Source organism: Phodopus roborovskii, unplaced genomic scaffold (genome assembly GCF_943737965.1).
Source record: "Phodopus roborovskii unplaced genomic scaffold, PHOROB, whole genome shotgun sequence".
Taxonomy (NCBI): domain Eukaryota; kingdom Metazoa; phylum Chordata; class Mammalia; order Rodentia; family Cricetidae; genus Phodopus; species Phodopus roborovskii.
In genome coordinates this window covers 49,774,200-49,795,465 of record NW_026126433.1, presented here as the reverse complement: position 1 = coordinate 49,795,465, position 21,266 = coordinate 49,774,200, and the positions used below count along the sequence as shown (strand labels likewise).

At 42.5% G+C, this 21,266-nt stretch overlaps 1 protein-coding gene across 3 annotated transcripts in view; it reads right to left on the bottom strand.

Moving 5' to 3' along the window:
- The window catches only part of Lin9 (lin-9 DREAM MuvB core complex component), a 215,063-nt gene extending 203,492 nt beyond the window's left edge, over nt 1–11,571 (bottom strand). For 2 of the 3 annotated variants that reach the window (XR_007834641.1, XM_051186431.1), the window contains exons 1-4: nt 11,404–11,571; nt 4,246–4,278; nt 1,499–1,593; nt 671–775 (exon numbers count right to left, since the gene is read on the bottom strand). Coding sequence is in view for 2 of the 3 variants with exons in the window: in XM_051186431.1 (XP_051042388.1) it covers nt 671–775; nt 1,499–1,593; nt 4,246–4,278; nt 11,404–11,482 (312 nt within the window). In the remaining variant the exon portion in view is untranslated. The remainder of the gene's footprint in view (nt 1–670; nt 776–1,498; nt 1,594–4,245; nt 4,279–11,403) is intronic. The other variant, XM_051186432.1, reaches the window with a different exon arrangement.
- Between the last annotated feature and the right edge of the window lie 9,695 nt (nt 11,572–21,266).

Below are 21,266 nucleotides of genomic sequence, written 5' to 3'. Positions count from 1 at the left end.
TCATTCCTTCATTACATGCTTCATTACATGCTTTGTGTGTGTGTGTGTGTGTGTGTGTGTGTGGTGCTCAGAGGACAACCTGCAGGTAGTTTTTTCCACCATGTGGGTTCCAGTGGCAGAACTCAGTTTATCTGGCTTTGTGACAACAGTCATTCCTCTGAGCATCTCACCAGCCAAAACTTTTTTAAAGTGTCAAAAATAAAATAGGATAAATAAAACAAAAATAACTCAATGGAAGAGTACTTGTCCAGCATATGAGACACCCTAGATTTGATCCATAGTACCCCTCCCCCAAAATAATAAACAAACAATACAAAAAGGAAATCCCATTTTATACGGTACTGTATCCTCTTCTGGAAAGTTTTCATCATACTGCTCATGATAAAGTTAAGCATTTCCTTCTCACTTATTTTGGTGTAAAACTCAAAATTGAATCCATATTACCAAGTTTATTTTACTTAGTGTCCACTACCTTCATGAGAATCACAACTGGCTTCCTACCTAAGTAACTTAATAAATACTGAATTTTCCAGGTTAGTAAAAAGGATTGCTGAGCAGCAATACTGACGTAAAGAATGCTGTTCAAAATGTAACAGAATAAATATGAACTCTATCACATTGCAGAATTATTCACATCCTTCACATGAAAAAAACTTCAATACATATATACCTGTGGAATCATTGCAACTCTCTGGTTTCTTTTCGGTGACTTTGTATTTATTTGTCTGTCATCTTCATCAGAAAAAAGTCGACTTCTTTTTGAATTTCTGAAAGGCTATGATAGAATTTTACTTTAATGAATGTGTCTTGTTTTTGTTCCAAGTGAAAATTAGATCTGGAAAGCACAGCTAACTCTAGATTATCAGCAGTATAGGACTATAAATGAGTAGCACAAGGCACACAAAGCCAAAATAAACATCTTAAATTAGCAAATCATTTAAATATGTATTTCTGCAATGATGATAAACCTAAAACTAGAACCAACACCTCTGTGGCACACTGGCAACCTTGCATGGAGAAGTTTGGAAAATATGTTTTGAAATTCCAGCTCAAATTAAGTTGGTTAATATTAAGAGGCTATTACATGCTATGAGCTGCAGAGGGTTGGGTTAGACAAGGACACTATATCACTTGCGAAGAGTATGCCTACCTGGCTTTAGTATTATACTAGATCTAATGTCAAAAGTTTATCAAGTTTCTAACTGTAAATAAAAATTCATAATACATATCAGAAAAATGTTAGCTATTTTTAGAACTAAAAACCTGTAAGTACCAAAAATAAATAGTACTATCCCAGCACTCAGGAGCCAGGGACAGAGGTAGGCAGATCTCCGTGAGTTAGAGGTCAAAATCAAATACTGCTCAATGACATGTGAAAATGAAAATACCTACAGCTGGCAGGGGGACCTTGTAAAACTATTTTGTGCTACGTGAACTTATACAAACAACCACACAAATGAGCAAGAAACCCTGCGGCTTCCAGGGAAGCCCTGCTTACCATTTCTACAGCAGGGCCTGCATTCCTGCCTTTCCAAACAGGAGTTTTCTGTAAAGAACTGTATTTTTCATTCCATGTGTTAGATAAACTTCCCTCTGTAACGAATAATTGATACTGATAAAATGTAAAGTTAGCTCAAGGGATATTAGAGCATGAACACTACCCTTTAGTAGTAGTAATAGTAAATATATGTGGGGGGGGCGGTACTGGAGAGATGTCTCAGAGGTTAAGAGGACTGGCTGTTCTTCCAGAGGACCCAGGTTCAATTCCCAGCACCCACATGGCAGCTCACAACTATATAAACTCTGGTTCTAGGAGATCTGGTACCCTCACACAGACCTACATGTAAGCAAAACACCAATGCACATAAAATAAAGATAAATATATGAAGTGTATACTAATGTGAAAAGATTACAATGTGATTGCAATAATTTAGTTTACTAGAAACAAAAGAAATATCTCAGGCCAGAGAGATGGCTTAGGGGAAAGGCACTTGCAGAGAGATAGCTGATGACCCCAGTCTGAGTTTGATCCCTAAAACCCACAGTGGAAAGAGACAACTGACTCCTGAAAGTTGTCTCCTGATCACCATTAAACACTCTGTAGCACACATCCACACTCACACAATACGATTTTTAAAAATCGGATTATTTGGTGTTTTGCCTATCTGTATTTCTGTGCACGACATAAATGTCTGGCACCTGCAGAGGCCAAAGAAGGCCATTAGATCCTTTGGACCTAGAACTACAGTTGACTGCCCAGCTGTCATGTAGGTGCTGGGAACTGAGCTGCGTCCTCTGGAAGAGCAGCCAGTGCTCCTGACCACTGAGCCATCTCTCCAGCCTCACACAATTACATTTTTTTTTAAAACTAAAAAACCAATATAAAAAAACCTTACCTGTGTTTTCTGTCCATTCTTTTAACAATATGAGAAAACAATGCATCTTTAAAGTATTACATTTCTTTATTTTTTTGGTGGGGGGGATTCAAGGCAGGGTTTCTTTGCAGCTGTGGAGGCTATCCTGAAACTCGCTCAGTAGACCAGGCTGGCCTCGAACTCAAAGAGATCCATCTACCTCTGCCTCCCGAGTGCTGGGATTAAAGGTGTGCACCACCACTGCCTAGTAAAGCATTACAGGTTTTTGTTTTGGCATTAGGTTTTTAATAATTCTTTTACTCTGTTAAGAACAATTTGGTTGTTTTGTTTTGTTTTTAAATAAAAATCTAACCAAAAGTAGGACAATGGGAAATAAAGAATGAACTCCTTCAAATTCTGTTTTTGTTTTGAGACATACTCTCACTATGCTTCCCAGGGTGGCCTGGAATTCACTGAGGAGCCAAGGCTGTCTGTGAAACTGGAGTGATCCTTTTGCTCTATGTTTCCCAAGTACTGAGAATGCAGCATGGGCTACACACCTAGCTTCCTAGAGGATTTGTCTAAATGATTTTTGCTTCAATATGTGAAATTCGACATAGGGAAATTAATACATTATGGTATGGTGTTGTAGCACATTCCTATGTCCCAGCTTGACCTCAAAGTCACAGCAATCCTCCAGCCTTAGCCTCCAAAACAGTGGGAATTACAGGCACAAACCACGATACTCAGCCATTCTTAATTCAAAGAAATGTCTTTAGTGTTGTGTAAAAAACAGAAAAGGTTCTACCAATTAAATGATTAGATATATAAAATAAAGGAGAATGATTTTAATTTTTGTAAAGAATTATGTTTAAAAGCAGACATATGTTTAATATAAATACAATAAAACAGATTGATATACATATATATATATATATATATATATATATATATATATGTTTCTTATTTTTCTATGGCTGCTTACCAACATTCTCTAATTTTTTTCCCTAAGAAATATATTAATTGGAGCAGGTGTGGTGGTATTCTGTAACCCTAATACTAGGAAGCTTGAGGCAGGAGGATTAGTAGTTCAAAACAAGCCTCTGCTACATAAGGATTTTGAGGCCAACCTATGCTATGAGATCCTCTTTCAAAAGATATTAAAATAACTATTGTGGTGCGTTCTTGTAATCCTAGTATTTGAGAGGTTGAGGCATGAAAATTATCCAAGTTTGAAGCCAGTCTGGTCTAAACACTGAGCTCCAAGTCAGTCAGGCCTATATATAGTGAGACTATGTCTCAAAAAAAGAAAGCAACAAAAATAAATAAAAACAAAACCACAAAAAAGTAAGTCAGATGGAGGCTGAGTCAGGAGGTCCTTTATCCAGGCTGCCACCACTACCTCCTCCTTTTGTAGAAAAATCTCATTCTTTTAGTTCAGAGAACATGCAATATTCTTATCAACATCCATGTAAGCTCAGCCAAGTTTCTTGAATGTTTAACAGCAGTGACACCTAACTGAGAGAGAGCTCAGGCAAGCACTCTACAGCTGAGCTCCACCCCAGCTCTAATTAAGACATTCCTTAAGCAAGGAATGGTGACTTCAAAAAGGAGGCAGAGGTAGGTGAGTCTCTGTGAGTTCTAGGCTAGCCTAGTCTACATAGTGAGTGCCAAGTCATCTCAAAAAAGAAGATAGTCTTTAAGCACTAATTTTAGGAATTTTTTTCTTAATTACTAACAAATACAGATCAATTCTCTAAAAGTAAAATAAATTTTAAAATTATCAGCAAAAAGTCAATACTTGAGACAATGCAATGAGTCACATATAACAGAAGGAAAAGAAAAAATATATTCCAATTGTTATATATATCTAGAAAAGCATGATTCTTACCTTTTAAACTGACAAGGGCTTTTGCTGAAGAGCCTGAAATTAGAAATAAAACAAATCAGGTGGGCATGGTGGTGTATACCTTTAAAGGTGGATCTCTATGAGTTCCAGGCCACCCTGGTCTATATAAGTGAGTTCCAGGCCAACCAAGGATATATAGTGAGACCTTGTCTCAAATATACAACAACCAAAAACCAAAAACCAAAACAAAACAAAAAACCCACCCAAATCAATATATATTTAATAACTGAAGTTAGAGGGAAAGAACTTGGTTTAGGTATAAAAGTGTTCCATTTGGTTTGAGCCATTTTGAACTCGACATGATGGTTGAATATGCAAAGTAAATGCAGAGCTGTGCATGGTGGCTTATGTCTAAAGTCCTAGCACATAAAAGGCAGGGAGAGACAGTCATGGGTTCAAGGCAAACCTGGGCTCCATGGTGGTTCCCAGATGGACAGCCTGACCCTGTCTGGGAAAGGAAAGGAATAAGTAGCCTAGCACTCAAGGTAAGAACTACAGAGACTTGGCCTGCCTGTGGAAATTATGACAGCAGTTTGGAAATCATTCTGAGAGAAAAATGAGTAAGGACAGAAGTAGTTTTGCATCCTCATTCAAAAGTGCTCTAGCACCGGAGGAAAAGAGAAAGAACAATCACATTACTAGAACAAAAATCAGAAGAGGTAGTAGAATAGAGAAAACAGAGATTAAAAATGATCCATAGCCAAAAATAAGCCCTTGAAAGTCTAGAATGCAGGTATGTACAATACTTAAAGATCTACACAGGAAAATGGAGTTCAGCACACCCAAACAGGACTAGCATAAATGTAGAGGGAATCACTATATAAAATCATAATAGAATAACCAGGGAGCACCCTCTACACGAAGAATCTATTATTAATAAAGCTCCTTAGGGGACTTGTGGCAGGTAACCCACTGTGAGAAACTCAGGATCTGTTAACAGTGTAGGCAGGATCTATGAGTGGTAGAAATAGGAGATTCGATAGGGAAAAGAGTTTTTTGAAGTTTAATGTTCAAAGGCCATTAATCATGGATAAGGGAGCAGGGGGAGAAAGCCATAAAATTTTCTTAAAAGGGCTGGGGATACAGCTGGATTGAGTATTTGCCTATTATGTTCAATCCCTAGTAACACAAAATAAACAAATAAAAATTCTACTAGGAAGCTTCAAATAAAATACAATCAAGAAACAGTAAGGTAGACAGAACAGATAGTCACCAAGACACCAAGGAGAATACAGTTCACTGCAGGAAAACACGGGTATATACTACATGCTGTCTGAGTGGTAGCTCCTGCTGGGGCACTAGAGACAACTCAGGAAGGGAATAATAAGTCAAAGTCCCTTCCTGCTGGAGCTCCTGCTTCACTTAGGGGGGACAAACAAACAAGCACAAGCCGGGTGGTGATGAGCTATGGAAAAAGTGAAGCAGATGACAGAGAGGAGTGTGGGTGCACAAACTATTTTTATGAATTAGCTTCTTTGAAAGGGTCCTGGAAAAAGGTTCTGAGAAAAAGGTACAAGTCACAAGGGTATCCCTTTCTATCCCACAAAAAAGGGAATCATAGCTTGAGGATTCTGACTTTTACCTTGTACTGAGGCAGTATAGCAACAACAGGAGAGATGGCTGTGCAGCCAAGAGTCTGCTTTGCTCCTGCAGAGGAACCTAGTTCAGTTCCCACACCTGTGTTGGACAGCTCTTAATCATCTGTGACTCCAGCTCTACAGGGGTCTGAAACCTCCCGACTCTGTGAGCACCTACACTGAAATGCATATACCACCCCCCCACCACCACCACACACTTCAATCCCAGCACTTGGGAGGCAGAGGCAGGTGGCTGTCTGTGAATTCAAAGCCAGCCTGGTCTACGGATTGAGTTTCAGGACAGCTAGGGCTGCCCAGAGGAACCCTGTCCAGAAAATAAGTAAACATATCTCTTAAGAAGAAAGCCTAAGTTCTAGAACACTGAGGCTGCCTACTGTGTAGATCTTGGCTCTGTCACTTCCTTGCTACATTATTTTCCATGAATTATCTCAACTCACTGTGCTGTTGCTTCTTCATGTGTAAAACAGAACAAACACGTAAATATAAGCATGAGTGTTTAGAACAATGTATACAACACATGGCCAATTTTCAGATGGGCTCACATTACATCACTGACCAAATTACCCATCAGTTTAAAAATATCTGGTTATGTTAGAATCCTGTTCTAACCAGTTCCATTTATTCAATATTCAACCAGTATTTACCGAATGCTTGGCATAAGCAGTTTGAGAGTTGAGGCCACCACCAAAGCCTCCATTCTGAGTTTGTATTCTAGTGGAAAGAGACATACAACAAATAACTACATAAAACAGCAATTAAACTTCATGACAGTTAGTATAAAGAACATAAACAGGAGTTAGGGAAAGCTTCCACCAAGGAGGTAACATCTGAAAAGAACTAGTCATAAAAACAAAAAGAACCCCCGCCCACCCTCAAAAGCAGGTCACAACATGGGAGGCCAAGCAGAAGGAAAAAAAGTCCTGAGAAATTAGTTTAGATTGAGTATCTGATGGAGAAAACTGCACTGGGAGCAGGGGCTTGAACAGAAAGATGAAAGCAGGGATTGTTCTTAGAGGTGGGGATGCAGGTGTATTCCCAGTTATTCTCAATTACTGTGACAGGACTATCTGACTAAATAACAAAGTTGGGACGATTTATTTTGTTCAAGGTTCCAGAGGGTTTGTTCACATCATCATGGTATAGAGTATGGAAAAGCAGACAGCCGATGTGATGGCCAGGAAGAAGAGAGAAAGGAAGACAGGAAGATGCTAGGGTAACACATAACTACCATGGGCAGACCCTCCTGACCTACTTTCTCCAACTGGGTCCCACCTCCTACCTTTCCCCACCTCCAATAACGCCATCATATGAATCCACCAGGGATGAATCCATTTATAAGGTCAGAGATTCATGATCTAACGGTTTCGAAGGAGCGCTCACAGTACAGGTACTTCAGTGATCTAGGCATTTCTCAATCCAATCAAGCTATCAGAATTAACCACCACAGCAGGCATGAGAAACAGCAGTAAGTAGCTCTGCTCTGTTGGGCTGCTGACCAAAAATCACACAAACAAATGTATGACTACAAGTGAAACAGCCCCTGAAAAGTCACACTGTGGTACGGAAACACTTCAAGAAGACATACCTGTCCCAGAGGACAAACAACAGCCACAAAATTGAACTGAGGACTGGAGAGATGGTGGCTCAGCAGTTAAGAGCCACTTTCTGCTCTTCCAGAGGACTGGAGTTGGGTTCCTAGCAACCATGCCGGGTGGCCCACAAATGCTTATAACTCCACCTCCAGGAGCATCCAATGCCTCTGGCTTCTTTTACAAGCATCCAATACACATGCACATACCCATATGCAGATACACATACAAACATAAATAAAAATAACTTTAAAAATCTCAACATAGTACTCTAAAGAAGGGGAGAGCAGCCTAGAGAACAGCAAATGCAAAGGCCCAAAGGAAAGGAAGCATGGCAGCACAGGGAATGAAAACAGCCCAGTCAACTCAGAGATGGGCCAGGCACTGGTGGTGCACACCTTTGATACCAGCACTCAGGAGGCAGAGGCAGGCAGATGTCTATGAGTTCGAGGCCAGCCTGGTCTATAGAGTGAGTGCCAGGACAGGCGCCAAGACAATACAGAGAAACCCTGTTTTGAAAAACCAAAAAAGAACAACAACAAGCAAAATAAAACAAAAAAACCTTAGAAATGAAACAAGAAGTACAAAATGATCACGGGGTCTTAGAGCTAGCCACTAAAAGGTTTTAAACAAGAGGATGGCTGGGAATGATAGCACACACCTGCAATTGTAACAACCAGGAAGCAGAAGTAGGAAAACTACTGCAAGTTCAAGATCAGCATGGTCTACAATTTGAGTCAGGCCAGCCAGAGATAATATATATGGAGACCTTGCCTCAGGATTAAAATGCAAAATAATAGGAGGAAGACATTTCTGCTCTGAAAGGATCCCTCTGCCATACATATGTGGGGAAGGAGTAGGTTACTAAAATGATGACAGCCTGGGCAAGGTGGTGGTAAAAAGTAAAAATTGAGACATACAGAAGGTAATCGCTCCAAGACTGAGTGAATGTTTAAATAAGAAAGTGAGAAGAAAGCACCAAAGACAACTAGGTTTCTGCTCAGTCACAGGAATATACAATGTAGCCATTCATCATCATCAGGGCAGGAGCTACTAGAGGTACACATGTGCTAGGGTAGGATTTTAAGATAAATTCTGAATCTCTTAAGTTTGGTGATCCCTCTGCAATATCTAAGAGATGTGAAACAGCAAGAGTTCAGAATAGAAGCTTCAAGCAAAGATTTCCCCACATGTAAAAATCATGTACTTACATCAACTGAAGTAAAGATTAAATGAACAGAAAGCAAAAACAACAAAAGATACACAAGTAAATATGTGTGTGTGTGTATGTATGTATGTATATATATAGAGAGAGGGGGGGGGAGAGATATCCAGCTTTTCTTTTTTCACCTGGTCCCAGTAAGTACTCAGGAAATGATAGCTTTTATTATTGATGGTACAGTGGTTATTAACTAATACACTACAAAGCTCTCTTAACTAAACTGGGTTTAAAAACACAAACTGTTTTTCATATCACTTTCCAACAACATGCTCTAATTAATAATATTTTGCATTCAGTTCCATTTTAGTCAAGTCTTTTAAGTCTGTGTTATTGTGTAACAAATCAAATATGCAATTCTTGCTTTTGACAAAGTTGTCACACACCTCTCCCCCAACCAAAGTAGCAGAGACATTACATGGTAATATAAACAATTAGGTTATACATAGTTAATTTAACAGTGTAGCTGATATCTGACCTCAGTATAAACCTCAAGTTTGTATAAAGAACAACAGTAATAAAACTATTCCTGAAGGTATGCTGACAGACACACCTAGAGGTGTACTTTACTAATCTCCTGGCTTTTCTATGAGAGCCAGGTGTTGGTGGCACTCACCTTTAGTCCCAGAACTAGGGAGGCAGAGGCAGGTGGATCTCTGTGAGTTCAAGGCCAGCTTGGTCTACAGAGTGAGCTCCAAAGCCAATACAGAGAAGCCATGTCTGGAAAAGCCAAAAAAAAAAAAAAAAAAAAAAAAAATCAAGCTATGAGAACTAACCCCAACAACAGGCATGAGACAAAAAATTAAAGTGGCTCTGCTCTGGGGGGGGGGGGGCTGCTGACCAAATCACATCTACAAACGTGTGACTGCAAGTGAGACAGCTCCTGAGAAGGTACACCGTGGCATGGGAACATACTCATCACAGAGGATGAAAAGTCTTACATTACAGCCCAGGCTGGTCTCAACCTTGGAGCTATTCTTTTGTCTCAGGACACATGTATGAGATTAACACAGATGTCACTGTGCCCAGATTAGAAAAATTTCTTCAGATGGCAGGTGACATTCTGCTTAGTAGGCTTATCTTTATTTGCAAGCATCCTAAGTAACAACCAACCAAATTCTCCAAACAATAACAATAAAACTCATAGATGGTATATAGATATGCTCTATCCATATAGTAACCACCAGTTACATAAGCCAAGATTAAGTAAAAATACAAAAAACCAGCACCTCAGCCATTCTAGCCATATGCAGAGTGCTCCACATCCACATGTGCCCAGTGGATACCCTTCTGGACACCAGAAACGTGAACATTCCATCACTGAGAAATTTCTCTTGACACTCAGCTCTGGTCTAAAGCAAGGCCAACACACAAACACTTTGAATACAAGTCTTCATCAGCTTGGCAACCTCAACTTTTAACAACAATATATGAAGAAATATGTGACCTCAAAGAAAACAGGATTAGGACTACCGCGAATCTCTCCTTTATAGGTGTGTCCGCCTTGTGCACAGAGACAGTGAACAGAGATGGATCTTTTTGAGACAGGGTTTCTCTGTCCTGACTTCCTGTTGGGGACTCCAAATGTTTAAAAACAAAATACTCCTACGTTATAAAAACAATAATAGTAATAGTAATAATAATACAGTCGTTCCAAATACAGACTGCTCAGGTTTGTTTGTTTGTATATCCCTGGCAGTCCTGGAACTTGCTCTGTAATCCACCTGCCTCTGCCTCCAGAGTGCTGGGATTAAAGGTGTGCGCCACCATGCCCGCCCAAGAATCTGAAGTATACTCTGACCAAGTGCTACAAATAACACACCACATAGTGCGTGCTGATTCAAGACCATTTTGCAATTAAACTATGTCTTTTTTAATAGTTTGTGCAATATGAGAATTACAAAATTGTTGCCTTGACCCTAGGTTGCAGAATCGGTGCTTTTCCTGACTGCATACAGGTGAACATCCTGTTTTATTAGAGGCTGAGTGAGTAAAGAAGGTTAAGTAGGGCAATGCACAGCAGTGGGTGTCGGGCTGAGTGACATCCATGTACGCCGCGGTGCTCACACCCTTGTGTGCAGACACCCCTTCTTCCTAAAACACTCCACTAAGAAGGAAGTCTGGGAATGGAGCTACCTCAACACTGTAGCCAAGCTGGATCATCTCCGGAAAGGTCCACGGCCACCTGTAGTCCCAAGGGAAGGGGCCAACCCAGTGTGACACGGAAGGAAACACTTCCAGGAGGGACACGGGGGTGGAGGGGGGGTGGGGGCGACCACAAGTGCCTGCAGGAGCAGGAGCTGTCACAGGATCGGATCAGAGGCCCGGGCATGAGGAGGGGCTGTGTCCGAGGTGGCCAGCCCGAGCCCTCCCGGCCCCCGACCGGCGAGTTACATAACCGGGCGGGCAGGGAGGACGGCGCCCGCAAGTGGGGGCCGCTCTTCGCCCACCTCAGCCGGGGACCGCAGTCGCTCCGGGAGAGCAGCCGCCGACTCCGTCAGGGCAGGCTGGACTCCCGGGCTTTCGGTTTCCGGCGCTGGCGCTCACACAAGCCCAGAAACAGACACACAGACACCATAACAAAGGCGGCGACGCGGCGGCAGCGCCTGAGCAGGAAGACCGGGGACCGCGGTGGGCTGGCAGCCATCCCACCTGCCCGGCAACCGGACTCGGCCGGTGCGACCTCGAGACAGGCAGCCGGCGGGAAGGAGGGCTGCTCCGAGACGCTACTTACTCTCGTCAGGCAACTGGTCGAGCTCCGCCATCTTGAACGAGCCGCGCCGCTTTTTCAAAGGCTGCCCGCCCCGGTGCATTGTGGGGCGGAGACTGTCTGCGAGGGAGGTTCGAATGAGGAGCTCGCGGCCCGTGGCGCCTGCTCCCGCCTGGCCGCCCGGCTCCGCCCGATCCTGCCCTCCGGGGCCCTCCGGGGCTGCGCCTCCACCCCGGGCCGGGCTTGCAGGAGGGCAGGGGAGGCCGCGCCGACAGGCCCGGTGGGGCCGGGGGGGGGGGGCCGGCGCCAGCCCCGATGCGCCCGCCCGCCCGCCCGCGCCACCCCCCTCGCCTGCGCTCGCTCCCGGCGCGCGGCCCGCGCTGCGGCTGCGGGAACTGCAGGCTGTTTGTTTATGAGGGGAGCGGGAGGGAGGCCCGGGCGGGTGGCGCGGCGGACCAGACCTGGGTTCCTGGTCGCTTTGCACGGAGGGGGCTCTGCCCGAAGTAACGTGTGCTCGGCTCCCCGAACCGCGCTGCGCGGGCGCCTCCGTGCCTCCCTTCACCCCCCACCCCCAAGAGCCCAGGCCGCGGCGTCCGCTTCGCCTGCAGGACACAGGCGCGGGGTCCTGGCCGGAGCGCGAGCTGCGAGCTGCGAGCGGCCGGGATGAGACCTTGAGAGGTCACCAAGTTGGCGTAGGCCGACGACGGCCAGCGAACTGTCCTGCGTTGTTTCTGTGATGCGTTCCACCCGAGGCCGGTAGTGAGCTGGGAGCCTCACAGTGACTAAGGATGCTTGGTGGAGATACAAGAGACACTAGCCAAATGTAATGAAACTGGATGAGAATTCCTCCCCGTACTGAAAGAAGCCCAGGGGAAGATTTCACAGCTCCCATCTGTAACACTTTACAGTGTTAAACCATGGTTGCTTTTCAACAATTCCTTTAACGAGCGTGGTCGATCTCCCTCTCCCGGGTTTTTTTCTCCAAGACTTTGTCAGGAGGGGATGGTCGGAGAATCGAGCAGTTAAGCTTTTAAAAGGAAAAGTTGGTGGATGGGTGAATTCCAAGAACTAAAAAGTTAAAAGACGTGCATTGAGATTAGAACAGATCCAGACAGAGGCCTGCCCTGCTAAGAGCAATAGAGTGGCTTTTAGTAGTAGGAATGGCAGGTTTTCATTTATGTTCTAGAACAGTGTGAGACACAGGTTGGAGAAAGACAAAATGAGAACCTGGGAGCATGAATAAAGGACGACTTCTGGGTCAGGAAAAGGGCAGCAGGTGTCGGCTCTACTGGCGGTAGAAGTTGAGGCTGCTATTTGTATCATTCCAGGCAAGCTTAACTCTTGTGGTTCAAATTCTCAGCTGTAAAATGCAGAGCAAAAACATTTGTCTTAATACATAAGTCGAAAGACCTTATAATGGCTCCTTCGCCCTGCAGTTAGATTAGCTGCTACTGCCACCACTTAAAATAGTACCAACCACAGAATGTGGGGTGGAGGGAGGGGCAGGATGGAACCCACCTCTCAAGAGGTGAGGGAAGAGAAGAATTGGGGAGAGGAAGAGGAAGCATCTCCAGTGACAACAGCTCTGGGCCTAGGGTGACTGGGTGAGGAGGTGTGCAGAAAGCAAAAGGCCAATTTAATTTAAACAAAGTAACCTTGCCTTGTGAGTTCGTCTGACTACTCCTGAACTTTCTGAACACTTTCTGACCAGCCTGTCTCTAACAGGTGGAATAAACTGGTCCTTCTTGGGGCTTGGGTGTGTTCATCAATTTGAAAATGAGGTAAAGCTTAGTCCATTTATGATGCTATAAAGTATCTTGTGACTTGGTAATTTCTAAATAACAAATTTATTTCTCATGGTTCTGGATTCTGAAAATGTCAAGGTGGTTGTGCTGATATTGGCGAGTGCTGCTTTCTCTTTCCACGATGCCCATCTTCTTGTTACATCTCCAGGGTTGAAGGATGTGCTGTCTTATCCAGACAGAAGAGCAAGAATGTTCCTTCAATACTGAACTCTGTTAGGGTGCCAATCTCATTCTTGGGCCATAGTTTAATAGTATTACATGAGAGACTAAATTTCAATATGAGTTTCGAAAGGGACACCATCATTCTACCAGTAGAACATGGACCATAGTATAAATTGCCTTCAATTGTGCATTCCAACTTAAATGACATGATAAGTTACCTTGTTTATTTTAAAACACACATGCATAAGTGTGCGTGCACACAAACACACACACACACACCACGAGCCACCTGTTGGGCTTGATGTTATACTCCTTTAATCCCAGCACTCGGGAGGTAGAGGCAGGCGGATCTCTGTGAGTTTGAGGCCAGCCTGCTCTACAGAGCAAGTTCCAGGACAGCTAAGGCTACACAGAGAAACCCTGTCTTGAGGAACAAAAAGTTTCAGGAAGTCCCTGAAACTGACTAGATTCACTAGACACTCTCTCCCCTAAGAGTGTATAAAGAGTAAAGATTTCTGAGAGTCAGTTTCAGATGACCCCAGCTGCCTGGAAGAAGAGACCTGTGAACTGCATAGAAGAGGCTCAAACCAACTGAACCACTTGGAAAGGACTCTGCAACCTGTTGAGTTGCCTGCAGGGGGCAGTGTACTATAGATGGATTTTTCATCAGGCTGCCAGTTCACACAAAAAACATGGAGACTTATTACTAATTATGAAAACTTGGCCTTAACTTAGGCTTGTCCCATTAGTTCTCTTTATGTTGTTGTTTTGTTTTGTTTTTTGAGACAGGGTTTCTTTGTGGAAACAGACCTAGCTGTCCTAGGACTCAGTCTGTAGACTAGGCTGGCCTTGAACTCACAGAGATCTGCCTGCCTCTGCCTCCCATTAGCTCTTATAACTTAAATTAACCCATCCATGTCTTTTAATCTACATTCTTTCATGTGGCTCCGTTACCTTTACTCTCTACTGCCCGTCTCACTGGCAACCCTTTCCTCTTCCCAGAGCTCTCTGTAGAGAAGCTCCTCCTCTGCTTCCTGCCTAGCTATCGGCCATTTAACTTTTTATTAAACTAACTACAGTGACACATCTTCACACAGTGTAAAGGAACATTCCACATCAGTGTGCTCTAGGTTTCCAACTTTCCAAGTTGTCACACATGAGGGGTCTTTAGTAACAGCTGTCTCTGAGTCATTTAAGCTCCTCTAAGAAGTAACCACAATGAAACATTGGTTTGACAAGTTGGACTTGGGTGGTAGCATGCTTTGATCTGTCATTGATTCCCTATTTCGGGTGAAGAGAGATTTGTTCATGTCTTCCCAGGAAAAGTCTGCCACCAACACTCAGGAGGCAAAGGCAGGCAGATCTTTGTGAGTTCCAGGACAACTATGGCTACATAGTGAGACCCTGTCTCAAAAAAACAGCAAAACCACTAAAGTTTGGATAAGAACACTGAATCATTAAAACAAACAAACACCTAGATAGAATCTGGGGTCTTTATAGGCCTCTATCCCCAGAATCACAAAAACAAATGAACACACAAGAATATACTTTGGAACTAAGAGGATGGCTCACATAAATGTGCTTGCTCACTGCCAAATCTAATGATGTGAATCAGATCCCTGGAACCCACATAGTAGAAGAGAATCAACCCCCACAAATTGTTCTCTGTGTGTCACATAAAGTAAAATTCTATTTGCCAAGTATGTATTCATAGATTATATCCAGAACAAAAAAAGACACTCGTGTTAATAGTGGATACCTTTAGATAATAGAATCATGGATGATTTTTATTTTCTTTATATCTGTATATATAGCCAAAAATAGTTTAAAAATATAAGCAAGCATGATGACAGAAGCTGGGTGGTGGTGGTGCACACCTTTGGTCCCAGCACTCGGGAGACAGATGCAGGCAGATTTCTGTGAGTTTGAGATCAGCGTGGTCCACAAGAGCTAGTTCCAAGACAGACTCCAAAACCACAGAGAAACCCTGCCTGTCTTGAAAAACCAAAACAAACCAAGAGCACATGGTGTCCTTGCAGAAAACACGAGTTAATTTCCCAGCCCCCTTATCAACTCACAACTGCTTGCATCTCTGGTTATGAAGACTTTGACAACGTCTTCTGACCTCAAGGGCAACTTACTCATGCACATACTTCCCCTCACACATACACTTAATTAAAAACAATTTTAAAGCCAACGATGCTGGGCATGATAGTATACACCTTCCCAGCACTGGGGGTGGGGGCAGAGGCAGGCAAATCTCTGAGTTTTAGGATAACTTGGTTTACATAGCAAGCTCCAGGCAAGCCAGAGCTACATAATAAGACCCTGTCTAATAAAAGAAAAAAAAAAGCTAACAAAAATTAGCATATTTATGAAATGAAATAGCGTTCAGCCATAAAAGGAATGCACTGATAAGCCCCACAAAGTGCATGAACATTAAAAATACACTAAATGAAAGATGCCTGTCTCAAAAAAAAATGAATTGTGTGATTCTATGAGTGGGAAATGTCCAAAATAGGCAAATCTATAAAAAGAGAAAAGTAGATTAAAAGAGGCCAGCAGCTGCTAAGACTGAGTGGAAAACAAGTAACCAGTAAAAGGTATAGGATTTCTTTTGGGGTGATGGAAGTTCTAAAATTGTAGTGATAGCTACAGAGCTGCACATCTACTAAGAATTATTTAGTAGACTATTTAAATAGGTGAATTGTATGTCATGTGAATTATATAGTAATAAAACTGCTAATGGAAAAGTTTTTATGCCCCACATTGTTAATCAGCTTTCTGTCATTTGACACCCCAAGGGTCTAGACCCACAGGTTGGGAAGCACTTCTATATTACAACTTTGAGGATCGAAGCCTTTAACAAAACAGACCTTTCTTTGGAAGATATTCAATATCCAGTGGCATAGACCTTAGGATACATCTTAATTTCAGTTGTACCAAATTTCTTCTCTTAAACCAAAGATAACAGACCAAAGAGATGCTCTTGAGAGCGCCGTGGCATGATTGACATTAAACTGCTCCCTTTTCACCCTGTCTCTTGAGTCAAACTTAATAGTCTGAAAACCCTGCCAGAATGAGAAGCTGCTTTTCTTGTTGGACCCAAGTGGCAACAGGAGAAGGCAAACTGGATTTGTAGCATCTATTTTTTTAAATGATTATGATTCCAGAAATGCTGGTGAGATGACTCATCAGGGAAAGGCACTTGCCTTCAAACATGATGACTGAAGTTCAATCCCTAGGACCCAAATGGGAAAGGAGAGAACCAACCCCCACCAGTTGTCCTCTTATCTCCACGGAGTGCCGTGTACATATTAATTAACTAATGGTTAATGTAAGTTAAAATACTGTCTCTAGGAGATCATCAAATACCTGTTTCTGAAGAGAAAAATGGGGAGCAAAGGGGAAGGGGGAGGGAAGGAGGCAGGGAGGGGGGGAGAGAAGTGAGAAAGGAGAGAGAGAGCGGGAGAGAGAGAGGAAGAGAGAGTTAGCCTATTTCCTAGGGCCACAGTGAGAAGTAAAGGAGATATAACACTCTTGGCTCACACCCCAGCTCAACACAAGCTCCCTCCCACTCCATCCTATGTCCTGCTTTCTTAACTTGTGCCCAGAAAGGACTAAGTGCCCTTTTCTAAGACAATGCTTCTAGGCCTTTAGTCCCAATCCTTGGGAGGCAGAGGCAGATGGATCTCTGAGTTGGAGGCCAGCCTGATCTACAAAGCGAACTCTAAGACAACCAGAGCTACACAGAGAAACTCTGTCTCAAAAACAAAACAAACACACACACACAAAAAAGACACTGCTTCTAAAAACATTACTCTTAGCAACATTTACTGGTGCATCTTGGTTAACTACGGATGCGTTTCTTGCCTTTCTCTCCTTAAGATAGAGCCAAGACAGGGAATAGCTATAAACTCTTTCTCCAGGCCATTCCCTGTAATAGACTATGAAAAGTTAGATAAGAGGGAGGGAGGGAGAGGGAACTGGGATCAATATGTAAAATAAGAAAAAAAAATAAACAAAAGAAACAAAAAAGAAAGTTTAAAAAAAGAGAAAAGTTAGATAGGCATTCTATATGAGAGAATGGAGAGGGACAGCTTCACCACACACAAACACACTGAGTTAATTTCTAAATCCATAGAGGAACATCAGTGAAGACTGCATACCAGGATAGACACTCAAGACAGAGTCTTCACCCAAAAGAAAGACTGGATAGTTCAGCACAGTGGACTTGAACCTACCAAGGTATGCCCTTCAGGATATGTATGTGTTGTGGGGTATAAGTCTTCTGTATAAGAACATGCAGCCCCTGGCTGGCTGTGTCATGTTAGGAGACTGTGGGACCTTCAGGAGGTAAGGCCAAACTGGAGGAAGCAGAATTCAAGTGAACTGGTCTTTGTTCTTACTCCTACCCCACTTCTGGCCCAGTCTCAACCTCTGTTTCCTGGTGCATCAAAATGTGAGAAGTCCGAAGCTACACACTGCTGCAGTCATGATTGGCAAGAATTTTGCCATGGCTTCCCACCTATGATGGACTGACTGTACTCCCATTCCTTCTTGCTTTAAGTTGCTTCTTGTTGGATATTTGGTCCCAACAATGAGGTAAGTATCCTAGAAGGAAACATTTAGAGCTGGATAATCTCTGGACATGGTGGTGTACACCTTTAATCCCAGACCTCTGGACCAGAGGTGGGAGGATCTCTGTGAGTTTGAGGCCAGTCTGGTCTACAGAGTCCCAGGATAGCTAGGGCTACATAAGCAACTTAAGGCAGGAAGGAACTGAGGATACAGTCCATCATGGCTATTACTATGGAATACATCAAATGATGCTCTGTGGACATCACTCTTTGGATCATTTGGGATCAGGGTGAATCTGCCTGTTGGCATTGTTTAACACTTGTTTCTTTAGTGAAGCCAAACAACAGTCAACAACTAAGGCTTTTTCTCTAGAGACGGACTATGCCCACACATTCCATAGCTCAGTCTAAGTGATACAAACAGGTGTCGAATTTATGCCCATACGGTTCAAGACTTGAAACTACTGTGCACCCTGTGGAAACCAATCATAGGTAGAATAAGGAGACTGTACCAGAGACCTCAGTCCCTTTATTACTGAACCTCTGCTATCACTGCTGTATCCTTAGCCTGTAAAATGTGAACTGGGAATTTAAACCAGTGAGCTCTTTCAGAATAACACAAAGGGTGAGGAAGGTGTGGTTAGCCACCTCAGTAGCCTGGGCAGAACTTCTGTGGGAAGCACATCGTAGCCAGTGCCATTTGCCCCTCTTCCTGTCAACTCGGCTGGTGTCAGGCCTGCTTCTAATCTGACTTCCCTCTGCTCTGTGCTTCCCAAGTGTGCCTCTACTTGTCTACATGGCTGTTTCCTTCACAGTCTGCACCTCAGAGGCTCTGACTGATAACTCCTTATCTGGCCAGCAAGGATGTGGGGTACCCCAGGATGCTTGGTACAGACTGCCTGATACTCCACAGTGGTGTCCTGGGAGGGGAAGGCTTTGTAAGATAGAGAAATAGTGCTTAAAAGGACAATGGAGGGCGCTGGAGAGTTTATTCAGTAGTTAAGAGCACTTGTTGCTCTTGCAGAGGATCTGGGTTTTAATCCCAGCACCACACAGAGGCTCATGACTGCCTTAATTCTAGTCCCAGAGGATTTAACACCTTCTGATTTCCATAGGGCAGCCATGCACATGGTGCACAGACAGACATACAAGGCAGAACACTTATACACATAAAATAATAAAATTAATAAATTAAGAAAAATAGCAGGATCTAGTGACACAAGCTTTCAATGCCAGAACTGGGGGTGGGGGAGACCCCTGAATTCAAGGCCAGCCTGGTCTATAGGGTGAGTTCCAAGACTGCATAGAGAAATCCTTTCCTAATGATGATGATGATAAGACAGAGGAGTGGGCTGCTAAATTAATCCAATTTATATATTTTAAAAATACTTTGATTTCCAAATTTAAGTCTAAGGACAGGTTGTTACTGAGGAAAAGACTTTTTATTTTTGTTTCCACAGAAAATGAAAAGTTGTGGATTCCTTCTAGACTAATATGAAGCAAGACCCCCTGAAGAGAAGCAATGTCCCAGGTGATCCGACATTCAAAACAGCTGGGACAAGGCAGCCTTGCCGACCACTAAAGCCAGGAATTCTTAGGATTCCCCACGACAGCAGGAAGCAGTTTGGAAAGAACAACACCAAATTCCCAAATATTGTTTATAAATGTTTGTTTTCATTTAAATGAGGTTGGTTATAAATGGTTAATGACCATAACCAATCTCTTTTTAAAGGTAAAAAGGGAATTATGGTATAGAAATGAATACTTTGTTTTGGAATGGATTTTCATTTATTGATACAAATTTAAGGTCAATTTTGTAATATGTATATTTCTCCTCTTGTTTAGGTATTGTGTTAATATAGCTCATTTAAAAATGTAATGTATAATTTAGTACAGATTATAGATAGTCACCTATAATAGTCAAAACTTATAGTTAAGTTAGTTTTTCTAGATATACAGAGATATATTTCAAATGGATAGGCATTCTTCAAACCCTTCAAACCTACAGAATATGGCATTTAAAATTGTTTAGGGTTTTTCTTAACAGTGAGGCACAACTACTCCTGGCAACACCACCTGCATCAGAAAGGAAGATGGACATCGAAGAAACTCGTATGGCGTTTACTTCCAATATGGCAAAACTAACCATTTGGACAAGATATTGCTCTTGTCTGGACTGTTTAACTTTATGCTGTATAAACTGGATATGTAGGGCCCACAGAAAAGTGACTGCTGATACAAGATGGACATTGCTACAGGGTTTCTGCTTCACAGAAGAGTCTGCCAGACAGTCTGCAGGACACAGAGAAAAGTGACTGACAAACTGCTAATACAGGAGGACAGTTTAAACTTTTCTGCTTTGCTGAGGAATCTGCCAGACACACTTTGGCCTATGGGCTGAAGATGGAAGATTACAGAAGAACTTCAGGTGACTGACCAGGCAAGTTGTCTCTGTCATTTCTAGAGTTTATATATTATCCTTCTGTGGTCTTTGAGGAAATTGAAGACAGATAGTTATGGTTATAGTTCTCCTTAATTAGGATTAAAGATAAATTACATATAAGACTTTAAACTCACAAAGATAGGATAGATGATAGAATATTTTCTTTAAATCTTACTAAATGTTAATGGACTAAATATTGTTAACAATAGTTCTTATTTTATAACTATTTTGTTATATATTTTACTATGTTAAAGTTAAAACCCTTCTTTTTATTTAGACAGAAAAGAGGAGGTGATGGGAGATGTCATTCTGTAAATATGTTTCTCTTATTTGTTAATGACTAAAGCCCTCTTGGCCAATAGGAAGGCAAGCTAGGCAGAAGTAGGAGACAAGGAGGATTCTGGGAGATGTAGTAGAGGAGATTCAAAATGTAGAGACTTGAGAGGTCTGGATCCTCTCTCCAGTAAGATAAGACCACATGGAAACACTTAGATTGATAGAAATGGGTTAATATTTAAGACAGAGATAGCCAATAAGAAATGCTAGTAACTGGCCAGCAGTGTTATATCTAATATAGTGTCTCTCTATGTTATTTGGGGGCTGATAGGAAAACTGCTTGTAACATACTAGAGGTCAGTGGTAGTGTTTAATATGAAGACAGGTGTATCTTTTTTTTTTTTTTTTTGGAACTTACTATATAGACTAGACTGGCCTTAAACTCAGAGATCTGTCTGTCTCTGCCTCTTGCTGGAATTAAAGGCATGTGCCACTAAGTCCAGCTATAGGTTTTTTGTTATTTTATTTTTTAATAAAAATCATCAGGCTGCCCACGGCCTAGAAGCAGCTGTTCTACTCGCTCTCGAACCTCAGCTCACTTCCTTCACTCCAGAGTTCACC